The sequence below is a fragment of the Eubalaena glacialis genome, chromosome 1, assembly GCF_028564815.1.
Source record: "Eubalaena glacialis isolate mEubGla1 chromosome 1, mEubGla1.1.hap2.+ XY, whole genome shotgun sequence".
Taxonomy (NCBI): Eukaryota; Metazoa; Chordata; class Mammalia; order Artiodactyla; family Balaenidae; genus Eubalaena; species Eubalaena glacialis.
The window spans coordinates 7,620,721-7,636,904 of NC_083716.1; the positions used below are offsets into that span (position 1 = coordinate 7,620,721).

The 16,184-nt window shown below is 62.6% G+C and overlaps 2 protein-coding genes across 2 annotated transcripts in view; one reads left to right on the top strand and one right to left on the bottom strand.

Moving 5' to 3' along the window:
• The window catches only part of FAM53B (family with sequence similarity 53 member B), a 114,490-nt gene extending 109,989 nt beyond the window's left edge, over positions 1-4,501 (top strand). The window contains exon 5 of the mRNA XM_061185419.1: positions 272-4,501. Coding sequence (XP_061041402.1) covers positions 272-634 — 363 coding nt within the window. The 3' untranslated portion in view covers positions 635-4,501. The remainder of the gene's footprint in view (positions 1-271) is intronic.
• Positions 4,502-8,400: 3,899 nt separating this feature from the next.
• LHPP (phospholysine phosphohistidine inorganic pyrophosphate phosphatase) overlaps positions 8,401-16,184 on the bottom strand; it is a 135,038-nt gene continuing 127,254 nt past the window's right edge. Inside the window, exon 7 of the mRNA XM_061185538.1 lies at positions 8,401-9,254. Coding sequence (XP_061041521.1) covers positions 9,158-9,254 — 97 coding nt within the window. The 3' untranslated portion in view covers positions 8,401-9,157. The remainder of the gene's footprint in view (positions 9,255-16,184) is intronic.

Here is a 16,184-nt window from a genome sequence, read left to right on the forward strand (position 1 = left end):
AAGCTGGTCCTCTTTGCCAATTTGCAGATGAATAACTGCACCTCGCATTTTCTTTATTAACATGGTGTTCACCGGCCAGGGCTATTTCTTCCTACGTTATCCTTGTCCTTGCCCAGGTCGGGGAGGAGGCCGGGACTTGGGTGGTCTTCCGCTGCCCGGCGGGCCCACCAGCAGATAGCCCCAGGGGCCTGGGCCTGGCTGGCTGGGGCATGCGGTCCTTGGTTTCCAGGAACGTGACCCTGAGTGACGTGTGTGTCTGTCTCCCCCACAGAACTGTCAGACCTTCAGCAGCCTCAGCGGCCTGAGCACAGGGACGGAGGACCGCGGCCCTCACAGCCCCTTCGCCCTCCACAGCAGCAGCACCAGGTCCTGGACCGCCTTGCTCTCGGCCTCTGGCACGGGGGGCAGGACCCCCGCCGGGACCCCGATCCCCGAGCCTCTGCCCCCGTCCCTGGACGACCACCCCGCCTGCCAGGAGGAGCCGTGCTGCGAGGAGGCGGGTGGCTGCGCCCTAGGCGAGGGCTGCGGCGGGCGTGGGGAGCCGGGCACGGCCTGGCGGGACCGCGGGGCCGTCCGCAATAGCCCCTGCTCCCTGGACGGCGAGCTGGACATTGAGCAGATAGAGAACAACTGAGGGGCCCCGGTCGGCGGCGGGGCGGGCAGGGCAGGGGATGCGCTAGAATCCACGGGCCTCCCGCCCCCCGCTCCCGCCGGGCGCTGGGTGGGCCCCCCGGGGGAGCCCCACTCCTGGGCCTGATCAGCGCTTCCTGGAAGGCCTCGGGGCCCAGGAGCGAGCCCACCACCTCCCCAGACGCCGTCCCGCCCGCGGGGTCCTGGCCCAGCACCAGCCGCCTGGCCGGGCCCGCGGTGCAGGGTCTCAGCCTTTCACCAGCACCACACCCACGCTCCGTGGAGCTGCCACGGCCGGGAGAGAAGCTTCTTGGTTTCGGTCGCCTTCCCCCTCTTTCCCAAGCGTCCCAGCTGTCCCCGCTGGGCAGTCCCGTGGCGCTGCGGCAGGGCCGGCCCGCTCTACGTGCTGACCGCCGGCCCGGGTTTCCACCCGGGCTCGGGTTCCTCCGCTGGGGTCACAGCCCTTCTCGGCCTCCTGCTCAGGTTCAGTGGGGGGGAGTCGGCCCACAGCGCCCTCCCTCCCTCAGTCGTATTCCGTGCCTTCTCTCCCAGGTCTCCCGCTTGGGGCCTGGGCGGGGTTGGGAGAGGCTTCCTTCTGTGGTGACACCAGAACCATTTAGCCTTAATGCCAAGTGCGGGGGACAGTGGCCCTGGGCTGCCGGGCGGCCTCCACATCTGGACTCTCAGGGTCCAGGGAACAACTCGGGGCGCTCGTTAGAGGCCGTCTAGTTGGGTAGACATTTGGTGGCTCTGTTGGCCGAAAAGGCAGAGCCACGAGCCCCTCCTGCGGCGTGGACGGCCCGGCCCCGGGCTCCCTGCCACTCTGGGGGCTGCTCTGGCAGGGTCGGCAGCTGGCAGCCATTCTCCGTGACCAACCTGTCACGGAGTGTCAGGTGAGTGGAGCGATGTCACCATAAAAGGGCGACCTCTTGAAAACGTCCTCAGGAAGCAGGACTTCTGTGTAGGCGCACAGCCCCAGGCCCTGCGCTCGTTTCGGGACGGAGGGCGTCTGCTGGCCGCTCTGGGGCCCCGCCGCCTTCACGCGCAGGCTCGTTGTCGGTGGGCCGGGTGGGCCGGGGAGCAGAGGGTGGCGAGTGCCTCTCCCCGCCGCAGGCATAGAGCGAGACGCGCGCGCACCCTCCCCGGCTCCGGGCCCCCCGCCCCCCGCCCCCCGGGGTTGCCGAGGAGCCCCACCCCCCGACGTCTCCCTCCCAGACAGCTCCTCTCCAGCCCCGCGTGCACACGTGCCACCTGAGCTCTGCTGCCTTGGAATCTGGCTTTCAGCAGCTTGGCGCCTTCCTCAGACGATAGCAGTGGGGCCGGCTTGTGAGCGAGTGGCCCTTTTTCCCGTGAGGCTGAACATACCTGCGCGTTCTCTGGAACTCGCTGCCGCGACCGAGGCTCTCTCGGAGTCACTTTGCTCCTGCACTTCTGTTCACGGCAGATGCTTCACCGCGCAGGTCGAGTACAGGTGGCTCTCGCTTTCTTTCCACTGAGGAGAGAGGCGGTATTTGGGAAACTTTACTTAAACCTTTACTTTTTTACATCAAAAGCGAGGGGGCTCCAGTTCTCATGTATACTTGGCTTTTCTTAAAAATCAGCCATAAGATGCTTGCAGAAAACCCCAACTCTGTGGCCCCCCAAGATTGTGTTGAAAGCCTCAGGTTGTAGAGTGTAACGGGTGTGCGGGCGCTGGGCAGGTCCCTCCAAAGGCACGTTCCCCTGGGGAGCCTGGTGAGTCGGACCAGGCAGCCTGTGGCCCTGGGTGGGGAAGGATGTCTCACCTGATCCCCGCCTGGTGGCTCGTCGTCTTGGAGCTGATCCAGAGGAGGCTGGGGCAGCTGTTCGGTGGCGTCCAGCGACCAACGTATGAATTCACAGAGTACGTGCTGGCGCCTCACAGCCTGGGGTGGGAGGTGTTGACACCTGGCCCGCACCAAGAGTGGCCACAGAGGGCTCATGCAGGACAGCAGTCCTTCCTGGGGCAGGACAAGCAGGATCCCGCCTCCCTCACCCACCGAGAGGGGCGAGACTCAGCCAGGATGGGCCTTTCCTCGGGGCCGGGAGGGAAGGCACCTGGCGGTGGGTGGGTGTCACGGGCCTGTGGCGCAGGGGACGCCCTTGGACCCTGCCAGTCACCTTCCCCCTTCCCAGGCCTGGTGGCAGGGAAGGGCAAGCAGTGGCCCCATCGTCCCCACCTCCCCGCAGGCTGGTCCTGTCAACCCAAAAGGCAGAAGGGATCCTAGCCCAAGGCAGGGTTTGGCCCTCTCCAGCCGCCTCAGGCCTCTCTTGGCTGTTCCTGCCCCAACTGAAGCTCCTCGCCAAAGCCCACGACAGTAGCAGGGAGGGGAGAGGATGGCCAGTGACCCCTCTCAGAGAAAGAGATGGCCTTCCGGTGGCTTCATGTCGGTCTTAATTGAAGAGAGCAGACCTCATCTAGAAGGTGCTGCCACGCTGCCAGAGGCCCATCTGTGCTCTGCTCCTCTGGCACCGGGAATTTGGTCTTGGAGGGAGGCTGCCTCTGACCCCAGGGGGCTGCCCCTGCGGGGCAGCAGGCAGCCTGGTGGGCTCCCCCCAAGCCTCACTTCTGCTGGAGCCCTGCCTCTTGCAGCCCATGAACTCCTGCCTCTGAGGAAGTTGAGAACCGGGAGGGAGGGCCGTGCCAGGCCGTCCGCGGCCCCGGGGGCCCTGAAGGACAAGAACGGGGTCGCGGATGGGGAGGGGGGCTTCCTGTCACGGGGCATCCCTGCTCACTCCAGAGGGAGCGCCTGCTAGAGCCGCTGGACTAACGGGCTGCTGCCTGTGAGGGCCGGGCCGGGCCGGGGGCCAGGGCCACAGCCTCGCCGTTTACATTACCGCAAACCCTCTTGCCTTACTCACGGTGGAGGCCGGGGTCCAGCGCAGGGCCCACAGGCAGACACGACATCCAGGCCACAGGAGAGCTTGTTCTGATCATGCATACGAATTTTCATTCTCAGAAAGCCTTACTTTTCAGCAAAATTTTTGTAGCAGGAAAGTCTTGTGAATTTGTACGCGGAAAGAAAATTTAAATAAAGGAAAAGTCCACCTTAGAAAAAAAACCCAACATCCAAATGGGTCTCCAGGCAGGGTTGGCGTGTGCGTTTCCGCGCTCCGGCTGGCACTGCCGGGGGCCTCAGCGCAAGCCCTGGATGCCCCGCCGCGGGCTCAAGTTGCGTGCGCTCTGGCCTCTGGGCCGGTCACCCGAACGATGACCGCTTCAGGCCCCGCGGCCTGGGGCGCGAGCGGCCCCCCCCCACCCCGCTCCGGGCGCTGGGGCGGCAGCCCGGCCAGGGCGGTGCCTCCGTGTAGGCAGTTGTGCCGCGTCTTGCCACGGCCACACAGTTGGCCAGACCCCTTCTATTGGTGCCAGAGAAAACCATTCCTCTTGAAAGAGAAAAGAAGAGAAAAGAAGAGAAAAAGATTAAAAAAAAAAAGAAAAGAACAAAAGTCCCAGAGCGCAGCGGAGATCTTGTAGCCTAGGTAGGATAGTCTGACCTTCTAGCATAGTCTCTTTGGCAAAGAAATTGTGTTTCAGTGCGGGGGGGCGATGTCCCGGGGCGCGGGGACGGCGAGTCGGCGGTCTCTGGGGCCGTGTGCGCTTTCCCAGCTGTACCTCGTGGGCACTGGGGAGCCTCAGGAAGTGTGGCGGCCAGGACGGGCAGTGTTGGGCCAGGCCCCTGCCCGGGGCGAAGCGCTGGGTGCAGAGGCGCCGGGTCTGTCCCCCACCTCCACCCACCGCAGCCTGTCCTCCGCACGGGCCGCGACTGTCTTGCACTAGAGCCGCTCTAGTCTCTCAGGAATTTGCTTGTTACTTTTACTGTGTAAATAAAGCTTCCTGGTTCAATACCCAGCTGCTGGGAGCCGGCTTTGTGCTTTCTGTTGGGTGTGGCAGATCGGAGGGTCCCCCCTCTGTCTTTGGGACCCTTCGCTCTGGACTGGCACGGGCAGAGCCTGGGCCCTTCTGTCCCCTCCGAGCCTCAGGCTCAGGTCTGTAAAACGGGGCGAGTGGACATCTCAGAGCTGTCGAGAGGCTCAGGTGCAGGAGGCTGTGAGCGACCACGACGGGGGTGCTGGCCACTGCCACGGCTGTGATCCCGGGGGTGCCCAGCACCGTGGCAGTTAGTACCTGTGTGTTCTGGGTGGAGATGCCTCCCAGGCAAGGCCACTGCTGCAGGGCGCCTGGCCTGGAGCCCTGTGGGCCTGCGGGGCCCCCTGCCCACCAGGGTAGCCAGGGAGGGGGCGCAGGCTGGGACCCCACGCTCCTCGGAGGGCAGCACGGCTCGGATCTGTGCTGCTCGCGCCGAGGGGTCGCCAGCGCTCACAGCTCAGCTCAGAGTGGGCTCCAGGGCACACGGTCCCTGTGCCTGGCCCCCAAGTCAGGGACCCCTCGCTAACCAAGCTCAGGAGACCAGGATGTTTGCAGCCTCGAGGACAGGCTTAGGGAGGCTTCTGTCATTTCTATAACCCAAGGTTGGCCCACATCATCTGACTGCAGAGGTTTTGCCTGGAGATCTATTAGGTCCTGAGGGGATGCGCCCTCTGGGAACGAGACACAAGAGCACCCCGTCCAGACTGTTCTTGTTTTCTCTTTAGCAGCCGTTCCTTATTCAAACAAAAAGTTCACGGAGCAGGTGAAGCAAGGCTGCTATGGCTGAGGCTGGGGGTGAGAGGAGCAGCCTTGCAGCCCCGAAGCCCAGGGGCCCCGGGACCCAGCCTCACGTCCCCCGTGACTGGCAGGGGAGGCTTCCACAGAGTGGCCCCGGATGGACCTACAGCCCTGATAGCTCCTTACCTGCCCCCCTCAGGTGACAACCCTGGCTGTGCTCCGGTCTGGATCTGGGTCTGGCGCCGGCCCTGCTGTCGGGGCGTGGCCCGGGTGGAGCAGAATCTCCCCGGCTCGGCTCACCCCGTGGTGCCTCCCCTGTGGCAGGGGGAGGACACTGTCTCGGGCACAGGCCCTGGGGCTCACTGGGCAGCAGCTCAAACGCCCTGCCGTTGGGTCCGGCTGCAGGTCTCTGGACCTGGCCCCGCTGTGGACCGCCTGCAGCTGACGTGGGTACCGTCTATGGGCCACCAGGACATATGCTGACTCCAGGCAGCCTCCTCATATGCAGACAGGGCTTGTAACACTCTCGGGGCTTAAATGAGAGAATCAACACCAAAAAAACCCCAGTACCACACTAGACAGACAGTACAATCCAGACTGTGTTAAAACATTTATTTCCACGTGGAAAGAGGGGTGAAAGGAAATGCATCCAAGTATTAACAGTGGTCAGGCTCTGAGTGACTTGTGTGGTTCCTTTGTAAACTTTTCTGTTAATGTTCCTATAGTAAAACATATAGCTTATGTAATCTTATTTTTAAAAAAAATCAAAACTTAAGAAAAAATGAGATGATACAAAGTGTCCAGTATGTTTATCATCTAAAGCAGGACAGTTCTGAGCGGGAAAGCGGAACCTAGTGGATACTCACGCTGGGTGGAGGTGGCGCCGTGAGCACCCAGCAGGCACCCATGCGTGTCCCTCCCAGTGTCCCCACCCCTGTGCCCCGTCGTCCTGCCGCTGCCCGCCCGCTTCCCCGAGAGGGGCAGGCGTGGCCCAGTGTGTAGGCCAGGCCTTTGCAGGGACCTCGTTCACCTGATCTTAGGAGGAGAGAAGCGCCGCAGCTGTCTGGGCCCCATGGTGGGCACACACCTGCCGGCGAGGACTTGGACCCCTCAGCCTGGCTCCCAGCTCCCGGCAGGGCAGTGAGAGGATGGTGTGGATGTCCTCCTGGTGCCACGCCCCTCTCCTCTCCCGTGCGAGTTTGGCTGGAGCCGCCATTGCCCTGCCCCAGGGTCAGCCTGGGACTTTCTTGGGACCTGGATCCAGCCAGGCCTGGACTTGGAAGCCTTGTAGACGATAAACTCTTGCTGGATTAACCCAGTTTGAATCGGATTTTCACGCAGGGCTGGTACCGTGTGGACGCTTGAGTTGGGAGATCTGTGGGTAGGTGAGGCCCTTGTGCCCCCGTCCTGCCCTCTTCTGCGCCCCACCCGTCCCTACCCCTTCCAGCAGCTCTGCTGGGTGCCCCCAGAGCCTGGAGTGTCTGCTGGCCCTGTGGCAGCTCTGGGGCGCGTCTCCTGACCACAGACAGGTCCTCAGGTCACTGCCAGCCCTGAACTCCAGCCCTACCCGTGGCCTGTGGATCCGTCTATCTCTGGCCTGAGAACTGTCCTGCTTGGGGGTGGGGAAGGAGGGTGGGCATCAGGCCAGGGCCTGACAGCTGGAAGGACCCAGGGGTGAGGTAGGTCATCCTCACTTCTGGGCAGCCCCCGGCGTGGCAGCAGGACAGGGGTCAGCATCCCCAGTGGGGCGACGGGGCACCCTGGCCTGGCCTGGCCGGGCCTGGTCCCCGGCAGGGCTCAGGGAAGGATGAGATAACTGAGGCTTGAGGGTACATGGTGCCCCCAGAGTAGGGCTGGACCTCAATCCCGAGGCACATTTCATTTCCACTGGGAGGATGCCAGGGCGCTTCTCGCCTGGAAAGTCACAGCCACCGGGGCCACCGCAGGTCATCCCCTGTGGAGGGATCGTGGAAGGGACTAGAAAGGGCATGGGATGCAGGGTCAGACCTTGATTTGAGCCTCGGCTCTGCCCTTGCCAGCCGTCAGCCCGTAGGCAAGTCAGTTTCTCCGCACCTCAGTTTCCTTATCTGTAAAATGGGGAGATGACAGTGTCCACAGAACCCACAGCTCAGGGGGGCAGCGTGTTCTCCGCCCAGAACAGGGGTCTGTGCCTGCTGCCCCTCTGAGTCCCTCTCCGTCCTCACTCCCGGGCAGCAGCTCGCAAGGGGAGGCTCCGCTTGTCCATGGAGAGCGGGACCCCCGGCCTCCTTCCTCCAGAACCATACTGCCCTGCCTGCAAGCCCCGGCCGAGGACAGCAGGCAAGGGCAGCCCACGAAAAAGGAAAGAAAGAGAAGAGGGAACAAACCCAGCAGAAGGCTGCAGGCCCGTCCCCACACAGTCGCCTCCCGAGCCCCGGTGCCTGCTGCCCGCACCGCGCTGGTCACCTAACGAGCTGGCATTAGGGGACTCCATCCAGGAGCAGGCCATCTGCATATTTTCCAGCTAACAGGCCAAACGCCCCTCCTCCCTCGCAAGCCAATGACCCGAGCCTGGCCGGTGGCCTCTCATCTTGATGGAAAGACTCAGCCACCACCATTTCTTCCTAATCCTGATTTAATGGTGGCCGGCCTGGCGGGCAAGGCCTGGGGACCGCACAGCCCCCCCGCCGGCCCTGGGCTCCCGTGCTGGGGACTCAGGTTCAGGGCCAAGCGTTTTATCATCATCTGCCTTCGTTTAATGGAAATCCTGTTATGGAAGACTCACGACTTCTTTTCATGAGGAGTCTCCCAAGATTTGTCAGTGGGTTCTGGACGGATTTGGGGAGAAACAGAGCATTCAAGTTATCTGTTCTGCTGATTGATGCTGAAACCTGAAACTTGGGCTGTGAGTGAATCTGGGAAGCCCGCGGCTCACCGCCTGCCACCTCGGGCCGCTGCGTGAGGGAAGGCCCACGCTTGCCCCGTCCACCTGGTCCCCGTGGGGCCTCAGTTTCCCCCTCCGTTAAACAAAGGGTTTGAGGCGGGCGAGGTGTCTCAGGGCCTTGGCCCCCTGATGTGCAGGGGCTCAAGTCCAGGGCAGGATCAGGGACAGTGCCTCCTCCCCGCCGCCCACCCCGCGCAGTCAGAGCCAGAGTCGCCGCAGGTCAGGGCAGAGTTGATTTAACTGTTAGTTTCCTGGATGTGACACATTCAAGTCTATCGAGTTAAGGCTCCAGAAGGTACCCTCCACCTGCCACCCAGATTCCAGAGGTTACAATTCTTGCTCTGAAGGATGGCAGTCTTTAAAGTGCCCCTGGGAGACGCTCCATTTGGGCTCCAGAGGTGACTTGGGATAGGAAAGGCGGGCTGCATTGTTTGGGGGGTTCGTGGGGAGCGCCGAGCGGTCCCTCTGACACCAGGTGAGGGCAGGGGCCGCTGGGCAGTCCCGGGGAGGCTGGCTCGGCTCTGGCTGCAAGGACTATGCTCGGGGGTCCCCGCTTTCTCCAGGCGCCTCCCTAAAACTCAAGTGCTGTTTGATAAGAGGCAGTGGGCAAACGCCTGAGTCCGATTCGGTAGCGCATTGAAAGGACTGGCCGACTGGAGAGAGGATGGGTTTGGGGATTCAACAGATGTGCCCCACCTCTTGACTTCACTAGGGAAGCACAGGCAGGGGATGGGCCAGCAGGTGGGGATCAAACTTCGCCCAGGAGGCTGGGAGATGTGACCGGAGAGGAGGAGGGAAGGGGGGTCGGCAGAGGGAGACAGAGGAGGGGCTGGTGGCTCAGGGGCAGGGCAGCCCAGAACTGCCTGGCTGGCACCCTCTCGCTTGCCCGTCCAGGGCAGAGGGCAGAGGGCAGTGCCTCGGATGGTCTGGGCACAGGGGAGGGTGGCAGGAGGCTAGGGGCCCTCCCAGAAGGCCTGTCACTTGTCCGCGTGCTGCAGCAGCAGGTCCACAGCCTCCGCAAGGTTGTCCACATACCCATCAGCCTTTACTTCCGGGTGGTGCTCGTCACTGGGCCTGCAGAGGGCAGGACCATAGGTTAGTGGATCCGTAAGCCCAAGGTGACCCCTCCGAAGCCACTGCCTCCCAGCATCTAGCACAGGCCTGGCCTTGCCCTCGGGAGACTTGCAGGCCCTTCTGTGCCCCATCAGGCAGGCTGGTCTTGGCCAACGGCTGTCCCTGTCCTCCCCACGCCCCAGGCCCGGCCACCACAACTCCAGAGCACGCACACCTCCCTCCTGACTGTCTGTCCACCTAGACTCCTCCCTGTGCCCCTCCTGTTGGAAGCTTGCTCGGAGCCCCGTGGCGGTGACCACCGGCCCCTGCTCCGTCCGTGCTGCCAGCAGAAGCATCACGCCTCTGCGAGGAGGGCCCTGAGTTCAGTCCTTCTCTGAGTTTCCTGCCCAAACCCCAGGGGGCTCATGTGCCACCTGCTCAGCGCCCTCAGAGGCTGCTCCCACCCAGCAGAGGAAGGCTCCCGGCAAAGCTGCTCTCCGGCTGAGATCTGGGGGGCTAGAACCTCCCAAAGCCTTCATCCATCCCCTGCTGTATTCCCTGAGGTCCCGCTGGATGCTGAGGACCAGGGGAGCGAGACCACACAATGCGCGTGGATGCCTGTGGGGTCCGTGCAGCACCAAGGGGACCCCGTGGGGGTGCTCCATGGCGGGGGGCTGCGGGCTGAGTCCTGAAGCAGAGCAGGGCTCCAGGTGGACACATGGAGGGGGAGGGGCTCGGGGTGGGCTCCAGGGAACGTCCCCCAGAGTCTTTACAGTTGCGGGAGGAACTGGGACCTCATCCCGGGGGCCGGGGGCAGCCTGGAGGGCTGTGAACCGGAGCGTGGGGTCCTGGCGACAGGAAGGGCCGCCCCACCGCTCGTGGGCTGGAGCTCGGCGGGGGTAGGGGCCACTCCGATTACCCCAAGGTCTGACCCAAGCGCCCTGGGAAAGCACAAGGCGCCCTCCCAGCACCGGGCCTCCACCTCAGAAGCTCCCACCCTGGCCTGGAAGGAAGTGGTTGAAGTTGGCTCTGACACCATCGTTAAAGTCAAGTTGCCCCTTTGAAGGGTTTGGCATCTATGAAGCACGTGACCCTAAAATGCTGTCCTGGGCAACGGCACCTTTTCTTTTAAAGAGCTTTCAGCCCAGGAGCCTAGAGGCCCCCTCCCCAGGGGCTGCTGAGGCCTGGGACCTGGGCAGGGGTGTAGGGGGAGGGAAGTGCGGATACCCCCCCTTGACTGAGGAGGGCCCACCTTTGGCTCTGCCCGGTCCCCCTTCCTGCTGTAGTCCCCAGGCACGGCCCTCCCGCGTCTCACATCATGTTCTCCTTCCATCCTCGGGGAGGAGGCAGGTGCCCCCCTCTGACGGGTGAGGAAATGGGGGCTCAGCGAGGTTCAGAGACTTGCTCGAGGCCATGCCGCAGGGGGGGCAGAGCCGGCATCTGACCCGGTTCCTCTGATTCCCAGCGGTACTCTGGGTGCCAGAGCCTCCGAGGGCATACACGGCCACTGGACGCTCCCACCCCCTCCAGGAAGGTCACAGTGGGCAGCGCCCCCTCCACACAGAGGCCACCTACAGATGCCAGGGCCGGCAGGCATCGCTCCTCTGGTCTTCTCGAGTGTGGCCACCCTGCGGCTCAGGGATCGACACACTCACAGACAGGTGCCGCGGAGGGTACGTGACTCCCCCCAGGGGTGAGGCCCCAAACATGAGCCTTGGGGACAAGACAAGGGGACGAGTGCACAGGGACCCTCACCACCACCCACAGGATCAGCAACTCTTGTGGCAGTGGAGGTATTTTAAGGGATCGTTATTTCGTTCTTGCCAGATCCAGACAATCTAGTGAACGTGGGGATTTAAGATCCATGTTACTCTGCATCGGTGCTGAAACACTCGTTAATAGCGAAAGGTTGTATGTGGCACACACTCTGGAAAACCATGTGGGTACCTACTTGTGACACACAATTCCACTCCTAGGTATGCAACACAGCAAAAGCGCATCAACATGTTCACCAAAGACATGTACTAGAATGTTCCAAGCAGCTTCAGTCGCAATAGCAAAAAGGCAGAAACTGCACAAATGTCCATCAGCGGGAGAACAGGGAACAGAGGGTGGCACGTGCACACGTCAGAACAGCACAGGACACCACTGCCCGCAGTGAGTCACCTGCCACGCTGCAGTGTCTCTCCACCGCCCCCCACAGACGTCACGACAGGCAGAAGGACCAGGCGCGAAGAACCCAGACCAGACGACTTGCTTGTATCAGGTTCGGGAACGGGTACAACCAGCCTCCCGTGCAGAGGCCAGAAGATGGTTCCTTCCTGGGGGAACGGGATGGGGGTGCTGGCAGTGTTCTAGATCTTGACCTGGGTGGTGATTACAGGGGTGGCACATGGCGGAAAATGCATCATTCTTCATTTTCAGTGCACTTTATATGCACATAAACATGTATATGTAACATACTCTTGAGATATATGTTATACCTCGAAAATTTAATTAAAAAGGTCACATATAATCTCACATATATAAGGTGTCTCTTTCCCATCACTGCGGCTATTCTCTATGGCCTACGGGTCAAATTCCTCCGGCAGCCTGTTTTTGTACAACCCTTGAGCTAAGAATGGTTTTCATATTTTTAAAACTTTGTAAAAAGAAGAAAATGTGCAACAGAGACCACAGGTGGCCTGCGAGCCTCAGCCAGCTGCCCCCTGGGCCTCTGCAGCAAAGGCCTGGGGAGCCCTGGTCCCGGCCGTCCACCCTCCGTGGGCCCCTTCCTTTTGGTCCTCCCAGCCGTGGGCGCTCACGGCCTCCCGGCTGCCCAGGGGCTCTGTGGACAGCCCTTCCTGCGGGAGGGTCTTCCTCCTTGGGAACCCAGGGCTTCCTGGTGTGCAGACAACCCCTCCCCTGTACAGACTGAGGGGTGCCCCCTCCCTCAGGTCCTTCCGAAGCAGGTAGGGGAGGGGATACTCCTCTGGGCGGCTCCACCTGAGAGGGGCCGGCCCGGCCCAGGGCACAGCGAGCTGGGCTGGCAGGTGGGCAGGAGGCGCCCTCTGAGAAATGGAGACGGAGCACCGGAATGGGCAGTAAACCCACCCCTGGCAAACCATCTCTGCCTCAGTTTGCTCATCTGTGCCCTGAGCATAACAGGCTCCACCCCTCACCCACCTGGTGACCCTGGGAGAGCACGCACACCTCCATGCCGTGGCGTCCCTGTCTCTAGATGAAGGTAACCCCAGGAGAAGCGCGGGAGACACGCGAGGCTGGAGGGGCCCCGCAGGCCTCGTGTGGGCGTTCAGCACGGTGATCACGACCAGTGAGGACGCAGCCAGCCGTCGGGAGGGCACTGTGTGCCGGGCAGGGAGACTGGCCAGGACTCGGCCTTGGGCCCTGCCCTGGGCACACAGGCTGCTGGGGGGACAGACAGCTGGGACACACGGATACACATCAGCATCTGAGGCGCAGGGAAGACAGTGAGTTTGGTGGGTGGGGTGGGTGTGTGTAACCACAGGCATTGCCAGCAGGAGGGGCAGGGAGGCCGGGACCCTAGGGGACGTCCCAATGGCGGTACCAGCGCCCTGGCCCCCTGGCCCCTGGTCTTGCCTCGTGCTGGCCTGTGTGCGTGAGGCTGCAGCCCTGCATGGCCCGGGATGCGCCCTTATGGGTCTCCCTCAGCTGCCCCTGGGGCTGGAGGGCAGCCCCGAGGCCCGGCTCCCCGACGGGGCGGTGCCCCAGCCACCACTCAGGAGGGGGTTGTCAGGGGAGGGGGACATCTTCAGGCTGCACCTGCCCAGGCGCTGACACCCCTTGTCCCCGCTCTGTGCCCCCTCCCACCAGTTCCCATCAGATTCCTGACTCTTCTCTCCTCGACAGTGAGGCCAGTGGCTGCTCAAAGGACCGGAACTTCTCCCAGCAAACCCCACCCCCACCCCGATTCGTCATCCCCGTCATCCCCTGGGCAGCTGGCCCAGGACTGTCCTCCTCGGACCTTCACTGGCCCTTGGGGCCAGGTTTACTGTCCAGTCAAACGAACTCCACCCCAAGAGGGAAGAAGAAATCCGCCCATAAAAGAAGATGCTTCATAATGAGATTCAAGGCGGCCCCACTCAGCATACGGTACCGAGCTGAACGGGTACGTGGCTAATTACGTTTAATTACATATCATTTAAATTCAAGAATCCATTAAAAGAAAGGATTGCATTAGCAGCCGGCCACTGTTTGCCAACACACAGAGGAAATCGTGGACTTTTATGTCTTAATTACGTGATACTGCTGTGGGCTGTGGCTCTCAGGGAGCCGGGGTACATGGAGGGGACTCATCCTGGGCCCGCCCCCCTCGAAGCCCCCGAGGCAGCAATGCATGGCCTAACTGGGCAGGAGAGGCCTCCACTGCACGCTGGCCAGTGACCTGCAACCCACGGGGCCTCAAAGATGTCACACTACAGAACCTGAACCAAGAAACCCAGCAAAGACATGCCCTTTGGCAGTAGGAACGGAAACAGAGGGTAATGGACAAAGGGGCCAAGAGACCCCCCTGGCTTTGGGCAGGCCCTGCCAGGACAGGGCTGCACGTGTGGGGAAGGAAGGGGAGAGGCGGGCACAGCTGGGCCGGGAGGGCTGAGACGGGAGCGGGGAAGAGACAGACAGGCAGACAGAGGACACAGAGACACACACACACTCAGGAAGAGAGATGGAGGGAGGGAGGGAAGAGAGGGTCAGACAGGCAGAGAGCGGGGAGCAAACAGAGCAGCAGAGGAAAGAAGGTGGGAGAGAGCAGGGGGCAGAGAGACACACGGAGGGAGAGGGGCAGAGAGAGGGATGGAGGGAAGGAAGCGAGAAAGAGAAACAGAAAGGAGGAGAAAGAGAGCACATAAAGGTGGGGAGCAGACACCAGAGTCTGCCGGGCAGAGAGCGGGCTGTGCCCTGATCACCCTTCCGCCCCACTGGGACTTAGGAGAAGCCCCCTCTCCCTGCACCCACAGGCTCAGCTGAGGCTCGGCCGGGGCCCCCATGGGGGTCACGGCTGTGCCTCCCCTGCCCCAGGCCCACACAGGGTGGGCTCCCTGCTCTGTCCCCAACCAGCTGTCTCTTCACTTCCCTGAGCCTCATTTTCCCCATCTGTAAGGTGGGCATATGGCCTGGCTCTCAGGGTCACTCTGAGAATGAAGCACCTGGCACCTCGCCTGCACGTGCCGGCCCTCGAGCCGACGCCAGGGTCGGCCTCCTGCCCTCCGCCCTCGGCCCTCCCAGGGCTCACCGTCCAGTCCCACACTCAGTCGTGACCAGGGCTGGGAAGGGAAGAAAAAGGTGCGGGGTCTGAGGGAATTTACGGGGGGATGTGTGGGGGTCAGGGAAGCTTCTGGAAAAAGGGGCATGAGGCTGGATCCCTGCCCCCGCCATCCATTTGAGCACAGCCCTCAGGTCCCTCCCCAAAGTTGGAGGCAGAGGCAGGTCCCCTGGGTGCTTGGATGGCTGAGGGGCAGCAGGTGCCTCTGCTCTCCTGGGCTCCTTGTGTGGGCGGTGTCCAGGGGTCTCCGGCTGAGTCTGAGTCTGGGGACCTGTGCGGATCCTCCCCCTCTTATCAACAGCTCCCACCTCTCCCTGTGTAAACTCTGCTGTGGCTCCCTATCACCCACGTCACAGCCCAGCTCCTCAGTAGAGCAGACAAGTCCGTCCTAACTGGGTGTCCTCCCAGTCACCCAGTGTCCAGGGCCCACTGCTCTTCAGACATTCCACGCTCTCCCACACCTCTGTCCATGCTACGTCCTAGAATAGCATGACCACTAGGTCCTGCTCCACCTGCAAACTCCTATTCATCCTTCAAAGCCTCACCCACTTGTTCCCATCTCCAACTCTATGCTCCATGGCAAGCTGCTCTCTTTTCTGAGAACCCAGAACTTGCCCGCCCCCGCCAAACCCTCGTACCATTCTGGCTGGGCACCAGCTGACCTGGGCTGCCTAGAGGGAGGGGCCAGGCTTCCTGCACCAGTGGCTGCCCACACAGGCCTGGCCCACACAGGCATCCAGGAAGTGTCTGCCGACCAGTAAATGAACAAAGGCCCCCACCCAGCAGGGCGCCGCCTGTCATTAGTTATTCCGCCCCCTCACGCCCCTTGAGCCGGGGGAAGGAGGGAATGACAGAGGCAGAGAACAAGGCCAATCTGTGTTGGCCTGGACGGCCTCACAGGGACGATCTTTGTACCAGCCCAAGGAAAATGGCAGCTGGACGCCCAGCAAGGACCGTCTCCGTGCCCACCTGGCTCCGCCGACCGAGGGGACACAGGTGCAGCCTCTCCCCGTGAAGTTCTTGAGGAGACAGTGCCGCCCACCACCAGCTCCCCACCTGGTCTGCTCCAGGGCAGGGCCGGGCAGAGGCTCCTGAGACCGGAGGCCACGGCACTGCCCGCACAGGGAGGGGCATGCGTCCTTGTCCCGACTGTTATCCAAGGGCCGGCCGCACCCCTGGTGGCTGAGGGCCGGGCACTGGGGCAGGCTGACCACGTGGATTCAGGGAACCGGGCCCTGGCTCTGGGAGGGTGACGCCACCAAGACTGACGCCAACTCCGGGCTGTGCTGACGAAGTTGGAGAAAAAGGACAGAGGGCTTGGATTCACATGGGGCCGGAGGTGACGAGGCTGGGCCGAGGGCGTCTTTCCATCTGAGCCCCAGGAGTCCCAGAGCCAGGGCCCGAGTGCTTGTTTCTACGACGGTACAGGCCAGAGCATGGCCTCCGGCAAACGCCCGGGGGAGGATGCCTGGGATCTGCCGCCTCCCGCCCTCATCCACGCTTTTCTGAAGGCTGATTATGGGATTCCTGCCACCAGCCGTGGCCCAAACATGAGACCTGTGGCACGGGGCTTCCTGCCGTCCACCTGCTGGCCCAGGACGCTCACCGTCAAGACGGCAGCTTGCTGGGACCCAGCGGGGCAGCCAGCGATCCCCGGCCTGAGCTGG